Source organism: Chenopodium quinoa, unplaced genomic scaffold (assembly GCF_001683475.1).
Source record: "Chenopodium quinoa cultivar QQ74 unplaced genomic scaffold, ASM168347v1, whole genome shotgun sequence".
In the NCBI taxonomy this organism is placed as follows: domain Eukaryota; kingdom Viridiplantae; phylum Streptophyta; class Magnoliopsida; order Caryophyllales; family Amaranthaceae; genus Chenopodium; species Chenopodium quinoa.
Genome location: NW_018742656.1, coordinates 683,149 through 699,435, shown reverse-complemented (window position 1 = coordinate 699,435; position 16,287 = coordinate 683,149). Strand labels below are relative to the sequence as shown.

At 36.1% G+C, this 16,287-nt stretch overlaps 1 protein-coding gene across 1 annotated transcript; it reads right to left on the bottom strand.

Moving 5' to 3' along the window:
* Positions 1–13,505: 13,505 nt before the first annotated feature.
* Positions 13,506–14,948, bottom strand: LOC110722261. Its single transcript, XM_021901537.1, has one exon. It carries the CDS (start codon positions 14,946–14,948, stop codon positions 13,506–13,508), a length of 1,443 nt encoding a protein of 480 aa, XP_021757229.1.
* Positions 14,949–16,287: the final 1,339 nt, after the last annotated feature.

The following is a 16,287-nucleotide window of genomic DNA, read 5'->3' as shown; positions in this document are numbered from 1 at the left end:
GTGGTGTTTGGTGCCTTGTTATTGTTCCGATGGGTGAGAAAGGTGAATCGAAGTATGAACCATTTACTGATTATTACCTACACCTTAATGAAGGCTCTCAATTAATCAATTGTTTCATATTGCTGACATTCGACAATAATAAAGAGTGGTCTCGGTCTATCTGCAACAATCTTCGTTCTAAGAGAAAACTAGACTTTGTTGATGGCACGATCAAGAAGACGGATGCTAAGTATGATTACTATTATCAGTGAGGTATTGTTAATTCTATTGTTGTTTCTTGGATTTATTATACTCTTAATGCTAGTATTCGTTCTACTGCTATTATTCCTCGTGATGTAAAAACATTATGGGATGATTTACGTGATCGTTATTCTCATGGTAACGGTCCCTGTATTATTGTAATCAAGCATCCCATTGTTGATTGTAAGTAGAATGGTTATTCTGTTGTAGTTTATTATGGTGAATTGAATAAATTGTAGAATTAATTTGTTGTCTGGTTACTTGAAGTTTCCTATGTACTTGTTTATTTCGCTACGAAATAATATGCTAAATTGCATGAAACTGAGATGTTACATCAGTTTTATTTTGGTTTGGATTTTTAGAAGTTTGGTTCTATTGTTTCGACTTTGTTAATGAGTGATCCTTTGCCTAGTATGAATGTTGCTCGCTACTAAAATTCGGTCAAATTGCGACCATTTTTTTACGAATACCACTAAAACGGTCGCAAAATATAAAATCTGCGACCGTTTTCAAAGCGGTCGCGGATTTGTGACTGTTTTTGGGCTATTAAATGGGCACAAAGGTATTTAAAGATTTTTTTTAAAAAAAATACATGTGTAAAATAATTCTAAATAAAAATAATTCTATTGCGAAAAACGATCGCAAATTGCGGTAATTGCGATCGTTACAAAAAAGGTCGTAAGTTACGACCGTTTTAAGTGGTCCTAATAGGATTATTATTTTTTAATAAAAAAATAAGTATAAAATGAGTGGCCAACTCCCCCTTTCCCTAATTATGTTGAATTGCCGCTCCACTTCTTCTCTTTCTTTTATTTCTTTTCTCTCTCCTTTCTCTCCATTCTCACCCTTCTCCTTCTCCCTTATATGCTCTTTTCTCTTTCCTCTATCTTTGTAACACCCTAGAAATTCCTTTCTTTTAAAATACTTTTTTGCTCTGTTTAAAACTCAAAATAGGAAAATCTAAGACATTACCGCCACCGTGAAAACAACTATCAAAGACACACAGCGGAAGGCTATCTTTAAAAACATTCAAAACGACTCAACTTAAAAAGTCAACTAACGAAAGTAAACTCAAACCAAGGTAAAACAAAGTCAACCTACAACTTGAAACCATTGTAGGCCCTTAACAAAATCGAACCAATTCAAAACCTTTGCGTTAGTCTCACAAACATAATATAATAATATAATTAAAGCAATAAACATATCATGAACTTATGGAAACTAGCATGATAGATTCACTCTTCACTCATGCCCATCATGAATATGCTTCATCACCTGAAAGACTTCTCTCCACTTGTTTCCACTACTCTCCATTAAAAATGGGTCATCATAGAGCCAAGGTAAAGATAAGGCCAACAAACACACAAACACATAATCAGAAAAGCTGAGTACATAAGCATAATTAAACACACTAACATGTTTTCACCTATCAACACACAACCTACCTCGTGTGTTGCAACCTGTTTACAAGCACACAACATACAACAAGACTTCTCAACTAATTGAAATATGGATTTGGGACCAAACCGTCATAATTATCAACCTTTCATGTCGAGGTCTAAGGCAACTTCCCTGGCTAGGTGTATTCTAGTCTCGTGAAGGACGTATATGGTGTGTGTTTGTGATGTGTTTAGGCAAAGATTTAGAAAATCAAGGGATAGAAAATAATAAGCTTTAACTTAGAGAGAGATAGAGATGATGATGGTTGGTGAATGAAACGGAGGAAATCGTCCTTTATTTATAGAGAAAAAACGACCGAAAAGCATAAAGAGATCTGAATTCCATCCGGAATAAAACAGGTTTCATAGCGTAGTGATGGATTCATCGCGTCGCAATGGCGATATCGTTGTGCGACTTTCATCGTTGTGCGATGGATCCATCGATGCGCGATGATTTTCAGAATATAATATTCGTACGGAATTCAATTTCTAATCAAATTGGGTTAGTTGAATATCCGTAGTTATCCTTATTTTATCAGAATTAAATATATTAAAAATACTTGTTTTACCCGATATAAAATTCTTAATCATTATCTTTTCAAAAAAGAGGATAATTAGAATATACTAGAAGATAATAATACATCTGTAGGGAATATATCAAGCATCCCACACTTGAGCCCCACTGTGATTATACTATTAAGCATGGTAGCGTCCAAAGGAAAGGAAGCAAGAGTAAAAGAGTCGCCAACAAATTTTAGGAACTTGTAAACCGTTCAAAGGGTGAAGGTTACACCCCTTCACGATCCATGAGATCGCAAACTCCATAGTGTTCTGAAACTATGACTGGATATTCGGGGATGAAGGTACAAATCCAATTTAAAAGAGATTGAACCTGCCCTAATAATAGGCCTCTACTTTATTCTTCTCATATTCATGTGCGCTTTCTAACTAACATACAATCAATAGGTTAACCCTAAACTTGTTTAATCTATGTTGGTTGAATATTAATGCACAAACAAATCTATTATTGACGATCACTTAAATTATAATCGTATTAGTCTAAACAAGATTATTAATTATCTTATTAAGCATGATTACTAGTTCAAATTCCCTTTAATCCTACAAGAGAGAGAGAGAGAGTGATCAAGCAATAACAACAATATCAAGCAACATAGTAATTAATTGATACAACAAATCATCATCATAATAATCTCAATAAAGCATAATAATATTGACCCTAGGCATGATACTAACAAGATTAATAACAAATCCTAGCATGTCACTAAATAATAAAGATCAAACCTTTATCCCTAACATGATACTAACATGATAGAAAGAAAGAATAGGAACCAACCTAAACATGATACAAGAAAGCAATAAAAGCATCCTAACATGATACTAGGAATTAAAATAATTTAAACATGCTTTCTAAAGAAATAGAGCAATAAAAACAACTTACTTTGATGCCTCATATCTCTTTCTATCAAAACAATACACACGTTAGTAACTTCAAGGAAAATATTAAATCAATCAATTAATTTAAATAATTAAAATTGGGATTTGGGACCACACCCTCAGAAATTATCAACCTTTCACGTCTAGGGCGAAGGCAACTTCGAACTTGGCTAGGTGTGTCTAGAACTTGTGAATGCGGAATTTTGTATGAGGGAAGGTTTAGAAAGAGGGAGGAGAATATATAAGCTATTGCTTGAGAGAATTATTTATGATTGTTGATGATTAAAAAGGGGAAATACGACCCTATTTATAGAGAAAATAGTCCGAAAACGATAGAAAAGAAATAGAATTTGAATCGGAATAAAACAGGCTTATGTTGCCAGCGACAGGACCCAACGACGCAAAACGACAAACATCATGTTTGGCGACAGGGTCTGTCGTTCGGTGACAGACTTGTCGTTTGACGCTAATTAAAAAGATGAAACGCGCTTTGTACGGAATCCTTTTCCTAATATAACTAAGTAATTAAACTCCGTGTTTATCAATTTTAAATCAGATTTATCATAATAAAACACTTGTTTTATTTCAAATCAAATTCATTATTTCTCAAAAGATACGTATCAATCCTAACTCCATTAGAATTCAAAATAACCTTCTAGACTACTCTAGAGAATTAGAATTAATCCTAATAACTTTAGGAATAATAATTTATGGGCCCTCCTCTAGATCATTGGGCCATAAAACCATCTCAGACCCAATTTAGTATTTTGGCCATAACTTCCTCATTATTCATCGGAATTGGGCTTATAATATATCATTGGAAAGCTCTTTACGAGGACGACCCAACTACACTATTATTGGAACCTTGTCATGGAAGAAGCTAAATTGGACTGGCTATTTTCATAAATAGAGTAGATTTTTGAAAACATGAAGAAAGATTTAAAACGACCGCATCACAAGACTTTTCACACTTTCACTTCATTCGATAATCAAGTGACGTGAAAAGTATTCATCACCGGGTTTGAAATTTGGGGAGACACATTTGGGTGTCTACAACATCCTAATGCCTTTAGAACTTAAAACAACTTTCTAGATAATTCTAGAAGCTTAAGATAAATCATAATGGATTTAGAAATATAATTAATATTAATGGATCCTCCACATGATCATTGGGTTTGCATATCAAACTTTGTTTAAGCTCAGTTTAGTATGTTGGCCATAACTTCCTCGTTATAACTCGGTTTGGGCTTATATTATATTGTTGGAAATATCTTTTCAAGACATATCTAACTACACAATTATTGAACCCAGATTATGGATTATTTTGATTAAAAACATTTTAGAAAGAATTAGAAAAGGAGAAATTCACAAGACTCTTTAACATTTCACCTAACTCGATAATCAATGACGTGAAAGACACTCATCACTGGGTTTGATTTTTGGGGAAACAAAATCATGTGTCTACAATGACGCAAATTAGGGGGACTCATCCAAAATCCAGATTGCAACCCAGCCGCGGGAGACCGAGCCTTGCCACAACCAAGCTACGGAGGGAACTTCCCCCCTATTCTGTCCACTGGTTTTCTAGTACCGCCTGGCAGCAGGGCTGGCCATCCAGTGCAGGCCACTGCCCAGCCTACTCGACAGCAGCAAGGCCAACGATATGGAGTCAGCAGTCACCAGCATAACAGTTCGTAGCATGCAGCAGAGCTTAGCTAGCACAAGCTTGGATATCCGTATTCAGGTCAGCGGTTGGTTAGCAATGAGGGGATGTTCTTGGGGGTTCGCGGTCATTAGTTGGTCATGGTGACGATGTGCAATCCCGTAGTGTTGTTGAGCAATCTATTATTGATGAAACAATTTTTTCTCTCCTTAAGACTCAAGGGGGAGTTCGTCGGGTAATTTGGGTCATGGTCATCATGAAAAACACCTCCTTTGTGGCATCGCCATTATGTAACGAACACTGTTATCACTAAAAATGAAGACTCAGCCACATAAAATATTGTCCCTCCTCAATCTCATTCTTTAGGTATATCTTTCCCTAAATCTTGTTACGTTGAATATAATAGTTTTTCTATGAAACGCGTGTGTTTTTTTATGGCGATTACAAAGGGAAAAGATTAAAAACTACTCATTTCTCTTTTTCATTGATGAGTTAGCTCGATTCAAAAAGATATATCAACCAACCAGACATTTTAACACTTCAATTCTCCTAGCGGAAGCAATGGGCCTAAGAGAAGGCTGAAAAGGAGCTAATTTCTAGACATTCGTAATTGCACTTCTTAGACATATCTATATCGGTATATCTTTATCTATACTTAGTATTTAAAAACACAAACCAAATATTTTTGACATGACACATGTCATCAAAAGTCACTCGTTACCCCATATGCCACATGTCACCTCCCTTAATATTTTCGTTTAAGTAGTCTTTATGCATTCTATAACTTGCAAATTTAAGGAAGAAAATGAAGTGTTTCATCATTAACATATACTAAAAGCGAATCTAAAATGACACTTGTCACAATCTCATTAACAATTTTCCCGCCCATTTTATTTTCCATTTTTACGCAGATTCTTTAAGGAAATCATTTTATAATAATTTAAAATATCTTTCTTCCAATTAAAATTCTTAACAATAATAACTCTCCATATAAACCCAACTAATATATTTTTACATATAAGTAGTCAATTATTTGTAGGAGTTTATAGGTACGAATGCGGAAAACATGAATCATATTCATGTAGCACCTAATCCCAAGATCATGCATAACACATAAAGAATTAGAATTAATACCTTTGAAGCGTGATTTCACGTGCGATCGAACAAGAACAAGGGAGACAAAGAACCTCAAGCGTGATTCCTCTACTTGGTCCACATGCACAGATTAAGTCCTCCACTAATGCTAGTTAGTTGGAATTGAACCCTTCAATTGACCTTCTATGGAGTAGAACGAGCAACGAACAAATCACGAACCACTACGAAGGGAGGAGATGGGCGTGTGGTACAGACAGAGAGAGAGAGAGAGGTTTGGATTACTGGTTGCTTTGTGCACAATTAACTGTTAATTGTGTTGTTTTATACAACCCTAGGCATGGACTTTATTTATAGATCTCATCTCTAAATAAGAGTCCATGACAAAGCCCAAATCCTAACTCTAATCTAACTATACTAGCCCAATCCAATTCATGATTGGTTACTTGTTCATGAGGCCCATAAATGGGCCTCTAACTTGCTTAACCCAATACCTTTGTTGTGTGACCTCATAGGATCCATTTTAGTGGGATTTGGACTATTTAACTAGCCCAAAGGTCAATGATCATAGTCTAGCAACAGATAATGACGACCCAAAAGAACGAACTTATTATCTCCATAATAGTGATCCTTGATATATCTAGTAATTGCACTTATCGAAGACAAAACTCCTTCAATCTCCCACTTGTCTGAGATAAGTGCACAATATTCAAATTCCTTAAGTCCATGTGTGTCGATTTGATAATATGATTGCATCTCATGTCGTGATCATATTAATCTACAAATCTTTTCTTGAGAAACTGAGTTAGAATTACAAAACAAATGATTACTTTGTAATCCATTTGAGTACGGCCATACATTTTCTGAATTCTCCCTCCTCAAGGGGCCAAGACACATTTCTAATTAAATAAGCAGACTCAATCCAATGTAGTGGCAATCAAGGCTCCCACTCAAATCATGAGGTAACCAGGAAAAACCCTTTATAATCTCCAGTTACGGGAAGACGTTTGAAAGTACACAGTTACATCAATCATTGAATGAAATCAATGTTCCACTCATGTCAAAGGAAGCCACTAATATATCCGGAAGTTCTATGCTTGAACTTCAAAGTAGGTCTATGGTTCGATCATGCATCATTCATGCATACCCATGTGATTGACCGAGCTTCACTACGCTCCTATAGCCCAAGAAACAGCACTATCCAATCAATCTTACATGCTAGTCCATTCAAAGAGATCATTTATGTCCACTTTAATGACTCTAGACTAGGAACTAAAATAATGTATGGATTTTGTTCACCTGTGGGGTTTCATTCACCAGGTTATTTAAATAAATTAACCTGATGAGCCCATCAATCCATAATTATTTTGGACATTTTATTTAATCTTGAAACCACGATTAAATAAGATTTAAACTTTGTTTCAATTGATAAACATAATTCTGCAAATGAATGTATTACACATGTAACTTGTTTTTCTCCAAAAACAAATACAACTTCTAATTACATCATTTGCCTCAATCCAGTTTCATTAGCATGTTTCTCATGCTTTGGAAATGGAAGGGGTTTACTAAGTAGAGTTCATGAGACATTCTAATAAACATGAATTTTGCAATTTCTAAATATTATAATCATTTTCATCTCCATACGCTAAGAATTTTCCTTCGCCCTTTCGTAAAGAACTCTGGAATTTCTAATTTGTATTCCAATGTTATATTGGATTTCGATTGAAATCTATCATCACTTGTTCTAAAACATGTGGATCAAATAGATGAGTATAGTCCATGACATGCATGATGCATCCTTTGCATATTGCATAAGGATCATCACTCAAAACCTTAATTTCATCAACCTTTCTCAAAGTATTGAATCATTAAGTAATGTGCCATTGTAGGGAATAATTTCAAGCCTTAATCCCACTAGCTTGAACCCCACTATGATCATACACTAAAGTACGATGGCATCCAAAAGGGAAGAAGATAGAGCAAAAGAGTCGCCAACAAGTTTTTAAGGAACTTGTAAACCGTTCACAGGATGAAGGTTACACCCCTTAACGATCCAAGAGATCGTCAACTCCATAAGGTCTAGAACCAAATAAGGGTTCGGGGATGAAGGTACAAATCCAACCTAAAAGAGATTGAACCTGCCCTAATAATAAGCCTCTACTTTATTCTGATCGTATTCATGTGCGCTTTTTAATTAACATGCAATCAATAAGATTAACCCTAAACATGTTTATCTATGTTGGTTGAATTTTAATGCACAAATAAACCTATTATTGGCGATCACTTGAAATTATAATCATAATTAACCGTAAACAAGATTATTAAATATCTTATTAAGCGTGATTACAAGTATCAATTCCCTTCAAACATGCATAAAAGGTGTGATCAAGCAATAAAAATAAATATCATCAAGCAACATAATAATCATAATCATCATAATAATAATCATGAATAATAATAATCATGTTCATGTTAATATTAAAGCATAATAAAAATAGCAAGATCCTAGGCATGATACTAACAAGATTAATAACAAACCCTAGCATGTCACTAAGCTATAAAAATCAAATCTTTAACCCTAACATGATACTAACAATCATAAATATTAGGAAGAACATAGGAAGCATCACAGGAATCATATTCAATATTAAAAATACCCTAGACATGATACTAGGAATATCATAATAACAATCTAAACATGATTTCTACATCATAATATCAAAATCATTAAAGTACTTACTTTGATGCCTCGTACCTCTTTCTAATTACAAAATACACACGTTAGTAACTTCAAGGAAAATAATAATTCAAACAATTAAATTAAATAATTGAAAGAGAGATTTGGGACCAAATCCTCAGAAATTAAACCTTTCACGTCTAGGGCGAAGGCAACTTCGAATATGGCTAGGTGTTTCTAGATCTTGCGAATGCGGAATTTTGTATGAAAACAAAGTAAGAAAGAATTGAATGTATTAAAGAATGCTAATTAAACTTGTGAATGAGGAGAATTGGTGAATGATAGATGTAGATGATGAATGAAAACGGAGTTTTTAATACGATATTTATAGAGAAAGTCAGCCAAAAAAGATAATTTAACAAAACAGAGTCTGACGCTCAGGAAACAGAGCTGGCGCAAGCCCTGGCTAGCTGGCGCCAGGCACCAATGGCTAGCGCTTGGCGCCAAGGCCTGGTCCCAGGCGCCAAGGCCTGGGGTTGGACGCCAGTCTTGATTTTAACGCGTTTTCGAAAATCCGATAAGTTTACCGTACTGGAGGATAAAATAATATAATTTCTTCGAAAATGCTATTTGATTTTGATTAAAACTCTGAAAAGTCAAGAAAGTCAACTTATCAATGCTAATTGAATTAAGAATGAAAAGAACCTTCTAGAAGATTCTAGAAGACTAAAACCATTCCTAATTGCATTAGGAATGATAAATTATATTAGGCCCTCCCCTAGATCATTGGGCCGCATATAAAGCTCAAACCGGGCCCAGTTTAGTAAATTGGTCATAACTTCCTCAATATTCATCAAAATTGGGCTTATAATATATCGTTGGAAAGGTCTTTGCAAGACCCATCCAACTACACCACTATTGGACCCATATCATGGACCAACCAAACTGGATTGGCTGTTTTTCTTAAAATAAAGTTGTTATAAAACAGAGAGAAGAGAAAAGAAATAAAAACTTTCCGCAACACTAGACCTTTCCATACTTTCGTTTCATTCGATTATGATTCGACGTGAAAGGTACTCATCACTGGGTTTGGTTTTGGGGAGACACAAATAGGTGTCTACAGAAGCCCTCACTTTGACTGAGTTTGGAGAAACGCAAGTTTCAAAAACAAAAGTCAAAGTATCGATAGGGACGGAGAATGATTCAAAACGTTCTGCGATCCTAAATCACTCTTGTAATGTCGATACCTGCAAAACTAGCATTAGTTAAATAGATAGAAGAGTTAAGAAACGCGTATCTTGCACCGTTGAGCACACGTCTCTGAAAGTAACCAATTTGTTTTGATGACCTCCTGCAAGCTAGAGAATGCCATCCCGCTTGAAAACCGCTACGCCTGTAACTGCTTCCAAATTAGAAGACTGCTTCGCCTGAAACGATCCTCTCCGCAATGATAATATTCCACATCTTAGGGAACACTATCGAAGATTATTCCTCTTGAAACAACCTCCATCCGCATTGATAATATTCCACATCCTAGGGAACACTATCGAATATTATTTCTCTTGAAACAATCTCCATCCGCATTGATAATATTCCAAATCCTAGGGAATACTATCGAAGATTATTTCTCTTGAAACAATCTCCAGTTGTTTGTGACAACTTTCCGCAAGCTAGGGAATGTTGTCAAAGATATCTTCTCTTGAAATCACCTTCATTTGATGCGATAATTTTCCAAAGGAAATTACCGAATATCCACGCCTGTCGATCTTTAAAAGTTCGCCTGAACTTTGCTTCCGCTGTGCCTGAACGTTGCTTTGAACCTGTATGTCGGTGCTTTTGCTGTGATGATGATAGGCGTGTCGCGTACCTAACAAAAATAAACCTAACTAGACCACTACTATGTAGACGGGCAAGCAAGGGTCGGATCCCAAGAGACTACGGTTCAACTAATTAAATAGACTTAAGCAATTACTAAGCAAGTAGCCAAATCAAATAAATGGGAATCAATATCTAAAGAACCAATTAAAACGATAAAATCTAGTAAAATGACAATTCAATGCTAAAAACATCCAAGATCAAGCATCACCACGAATACAATTAATGCAATAGTCGTTCTACCCCTAACATATAATTCAATTGATTAATGAGGAAAAGTAATCCATGAGTAAATACCAATGGTCTCTCCCGAGTTATCATTGGCTTCTCAATCACAATCAAGCCTACTTCTGTGGAATCATGCAAATTAAAGACTTTGAGCACATTACTCAAACTTCCTAATCATCCGTTCAACTACTCCCGTGATGAACTTCAAACCCTTAATTGATTTATTCAAACCCGTCAAAACCCAACTTCCGTTGTGATTAAAACAATGGATTATTAACAATACTAATTATCCCTAATCTAGCATTTGGCATGAGTACAATCAATTAATCAATTCAATTGCAATTATCATTAGAGAATTTAAAGAATTAAATCATGCATCAATCATATTCGAGTTCTGCTAGATCTTGGAATAAAGAAACTACTCACACATATTAACGAAAGCAAAAACAATATTCAATGAAGAAAACATGATTAATAAGTAATAAAAAGTAAAAGAAGAAATAAAGATGAATACCAATTGCTTGAATGAAGAAAAGTACCAATTGTTGATGAACAAAGATCAAAACTTGAAAGTGCAAATTAATCTAGATCTAGAGAGAATATTAGGGTTCTAATGAAGGCTTAAAAGCTAGAATATAATAACTAAGTATGTTTTATCGGGGTTTACAATGGGTATTTATATCCCTTAATTAAAAAATCCCGAAAAATAAGAAAAACGGGCTTTGCGAAACTCCGCCCGGTCAGACCGGGCAAAGCCGCCCGGTCGGGCGCGACAAACAATTCGTGTCCTCGCACAATACCTTGCTCGCCCGGTCTGCCAGGGCAATGCCGCCCGGTCCGGGCGAATAGGAATTGAACTTTTCACTTCTTTTCTTCTTTGCCCTGGCTGCCAGGGCAATGTTGCCCTCCAGGGCGGACACGGGTAAAATTCTCCTCTATCTTAATAAGCTTTCGTGGCTATCCAAAACAAGTCCAAATCATCCGAAAATATTCATATACCTACAAAATCAATCAAATAGACCAAGCCACACTAAAGAGGAGGATATTAGCGAGAAATAGCTCCGTTGAGCTTAGAAATCATACGAACATAGCTATAAAATGAGGGTAAAATATGGTATAGAATGTCTATATCAAATTCCCCTAAGCTAGCTTCTTGCTTGCCCTCAAGCAAGACAATCAATGACTAGCAACAACCAAATAAACATACTTCATCCCATAATACATTTGAAAACACCATACTCAAAATCAAAATCGGACACACAAGCTTTTTAGCCAACCAATCACCTCATTCAGACTATCAATCAACCTGAATGGCCACCAAACAGAGTCAACCATGTACACATAAGGAATCGATGACTAGAATATCTCATTTAGTGGTCACTCCGCACAATTTTATGTGGCGAACTAAAAATGAGCTCGATCTCTCTCCATCCCCACTAATGATGATAACCCCCCTTATCTCACAACACTCGCGTGTTTTAAGGGTGATAATGCCTCTCAAGCTAGTCTAAAGTCGAATCGAAATGTGACACATACTCCAGCATTTTGACAAAAGACTCATTTCACATGAACACAATACTATGCACGAAGGTCATAAGGTCTTTTTCAAGCTTGTAATGTAAGTCGGGTGAAAATGGGTAGGAAAAATTTGGAAAATGTAGGCAAATATAGTCCCTCAGGGAAGCCATCAAAAATGAACAATACAAATCAAAATCCCATCGAACTAAATCACAAGAATACACACTCCAAACACAACTTGAATTAAGAGCAATTACCACCTTATTCACCCTACATATCAATTCATCGCACTATTCTTATTTTTGAAGCTCTTTTATTTATCATTCAAGAAGCTGATTTTTTTTTCTTTTTTCTTTCTTTTTTTCTTTCTTTTTTCTTTCTTTATTTTTTTATTTTTATAACAAACTATAAGAGCTTAAAAAAAATAGATCATATAGCAAAAATAACCTTCAAGCTTAAAATTAATCTTCTCCAAAACATCATCACAAACCATAGAGAACACCAAGATAGATGGCTCCCCCAAGCTGGACTTGGGATAAGTTACTAATTGGGGCCGATAGGTTAATTTTGTGACTTAGATGAAAAACATGGACAAGGCTACAACATGGGTAAGCAAGAAGGGGACAGACGTTTCTAAATTCATCTGGAGGCTACCTAATGAACATGGCCTTCGTCCTCCTCATCGTGCATGTGCAATGTATCATGACACACTACTAAAAGTCTCAAGACAAAACTAAGATCAATGTCACACCAGGAACTAACACACATGAATAAATAATAAAGGCTCAAGCCTCACAGTTAACACAGCCAAGCTCCAGATTCATACACAGTTGCACAAAGTTGATTTCCATTAGGCCAAGACAATCCAATATCAGATCATGATCATTTAATCTGCATTGCAAGTCTTTCAATCAATATCAAGCCAAAAACCTTTAAATCATCTAGGATAGGGGCACAGAGAAGTAGTTTACTAGCCATTCATCGTCATGATTCACAAAGTAACTACCCAAAGCCAAAAGTAATCCCTCCCCCAAGCTAAACTTCACATTGTCCTCAATGTGAACATATATCGAATAAGAACAAGCAAGGGAAAAAGAAAACTAGGCCCTACTGACAGAGGAGGGATCATACCTAAGGGCGAAGCTGGGACCGCCCTCAAAATAACATCGCATCATAACCCCAAGGCATAAAAAAAAAGAAGAAAATTAAAATAAATAAATAAATAAAGGGAAAAATAAAATAAATAAAAAACAGAATGGGTTTCCTCCCATTTAGCGCTTATTTAAGGTCTTTAGCTCGACCCCTCTTTAGTAGCTCAACCTGGGTCACCACAAGGAGAAGATACTTTGTGGTATTTCTCATAAATATATCCACCTCCAAACGACTCCTTCAAATTAGAGTTGATGTGCTTTGTATCCGAGCTTATTTTGATGTAGCTAAACCCATCATGTGGTGGAATATTGTCTTTTTTGCGCACATGATTTCTATTAGAAACACACTTATTAACCAAAGGGTTAGTAGCATCAATTCTCAAACAAGTACCACCATCAAAAGTAAAATTATGGTCATTGAAAAGCTTAAACACAACTTGTTTATCCTGAGCTCTAATGGTCACTTGTCCTTTAGGAAGATCTATTAAAGCTTGACTTGTAGCAAGAAAAGGACGACCAAAGATTAATGGGATCTTAAGGTCTTCTTTCATATCCACTACAACAAAGTCAACTGGAAATACAAGTTCACCAATCCCAACTAATACATCTTTAACTACACCCTTAGGGAGTCTAACAGTTCTATCAGCCATATGAAGAGATATAGGAGAGAGTTTAAGGTTTTTCAAACCTAATTTGTCATATACTAAAGAAGGCATTAAATTAACACTAGCACCTAAATCACACAAGACCCTATCAAAATATGTTTCGTTTATCATACAAGGGATAGTAAAACTACCAGGATCATGCAATTTAGGTGGTAACCTATCACGTAAAAGATCAGAACATTTCTTCTTTACTACCACACTTTCTAATTTCTTATCATTATGATCATGATCTAGAATTCCTTTCACAAAATTTGCAAATTGAGGCATTTGAACTACAAGATCGGAAAAAGGAATGATAGCATATACCTTCTTAAGAGTCTCGGAATACTTCCCAAAATGCTTATCGAGCACAACTTTTGATAACCTTTGCAGGAAAGGCATCGGCTCCTCATATTCTTGTGGAGAAACATATTTGGGACCTTCTCTCTCATGCTTCTCAGTTCTTGACTCCACATTGCACACTTTCTCTTCTAATCCACCCGTAAACAATTCATCACTCTTAACGAAAATTGCATTGCATTGTTTCGTCTGGACTTTTGCTTGATCTTGAAGAGTTGTTAGATGACTCACTTGCTGTGAAAGTTGAGAAAGATGAGTCTCTATCCTCTTATTTTGAGCGGTGAGCAATTGGATTGAGTTTTCAAAGTACTCATTTTGCTTTGCTTGTAGCTCAAATTGCCTTGATATAAGCTCTTGTTGTTGAATTTGGGAGGTAGTAAAAGCCTTCATAATTGATTCAAGATCAAATTTTGAGGTTTGGGGTGGTGGTAGTTGTGTGGATTGATGATTGAAAGGTGCCCTTGCTTGAAAAGCAGGTGGTGGTTGAGGATTCACTTGAGCCTGATTGTTCATATATGAGAGCCCTTGATTCTTTCTCCACCCTTCATCAAATGGCCTTGTGGAGGTTGTGGTATAAAAAGCATTAGCTTGCTCAATTGTCATTCCATCATAATTAGGTTGACACTCCCGTGCAGTATGGCCTTACAATCCACACATCTGACAAGTTTCCAACGAGGATCGAGGGGACTCAGCTTGGAGTTGATTGACTTTGTGAGTTAGTGCCTGCACAGAACTAGTCAACATGGTTAGAGCATCAACATCATGTTTATTACCTGTGTTGATAGCATTTCTTCCTCTTGGATGGTAATTATCATTAGCCGCCATCTTCTCAATCAGCTCCTTCGCATCGGTTGGATTCTTCGTCATGATAGAACCTCCAGACGCAACATCAATGTATATGAGAAACTCATGGGTTAAACCGTTATAGAATGTTTGGATCAACATCCATTCTAGAATACCATGGTGAGGGCATTGTCTCTGCAATCGCTTAAACCTTCTCCATGCCTCATATAAAGACTCCTCATGATATTGATGGAAGGTAGATAGCTCGTTCCTTAATTTCGCGGTTTTCTCTTGCCCCAAGAACTTTACTAGGAAGGCCTTAGCAAGCTTATCCCACGTATCAAAGGAACCAATACCTTCATCTCGTAGCCACTCCCTTGCCCTATCCCTTAGTGAAAAAGGGAAAAGGCGTAGTCTAATAGCATCATCAGTGACACCGTTGAGCTTCAAAGTGTCACACTTCTCCAAGAAACTATCAATGTGAGTCACAGGGCAATCATTTGATGAGCCCGCAAAAGAATCATTGGAGATGAACTGTATGAATTGGGGCTTCAACTCTAAATTCTGAGCGGTGACATGTGGTCTAACAATACTGGAGAGAAATCCGGTTGTTGTATCCGGAATACCATACTCCAAAAGAGATTTTGTTCCTGGGTCGACCATGTTTCTTATATTTCGATTTCTCCTTCTTCTACCTCTTCGTCTTCTTGCAATAGCTTCGATCTCAGAATCAAAAGGTGTTAAATCATCTGAACCTGAACTTCGAGTTTTCATGCAACAAAGAAACTAAAATGGGAGATCAAAGACACAAGGAACCATAGCCGAAGCAACAAAATATATGCTTAGTAAAACGAATCACAAATAACTAGAATGAAACCGTTAGTCCCCGGCAACGGCGCCAAAATTTGATAGGCGTGTCGCGTACCTAACAAAAATAAACCTAACTAGACCACTACTATGTAGACGGGCAAGCAAGGGTCGGATCCCAAGAGACTATGGTTCAACTAATTAAATAGACTCAAGCAATTACTAAGCAAGTAGCCAAATCAAATAAATGGGAATCAATATCTAAAGAACCAATTAAAACGATAAAATCTAGTAAAATGACAATTCAATGCTAAAAACATCCAAGATCAAGCATCACCACGAATACAATTAA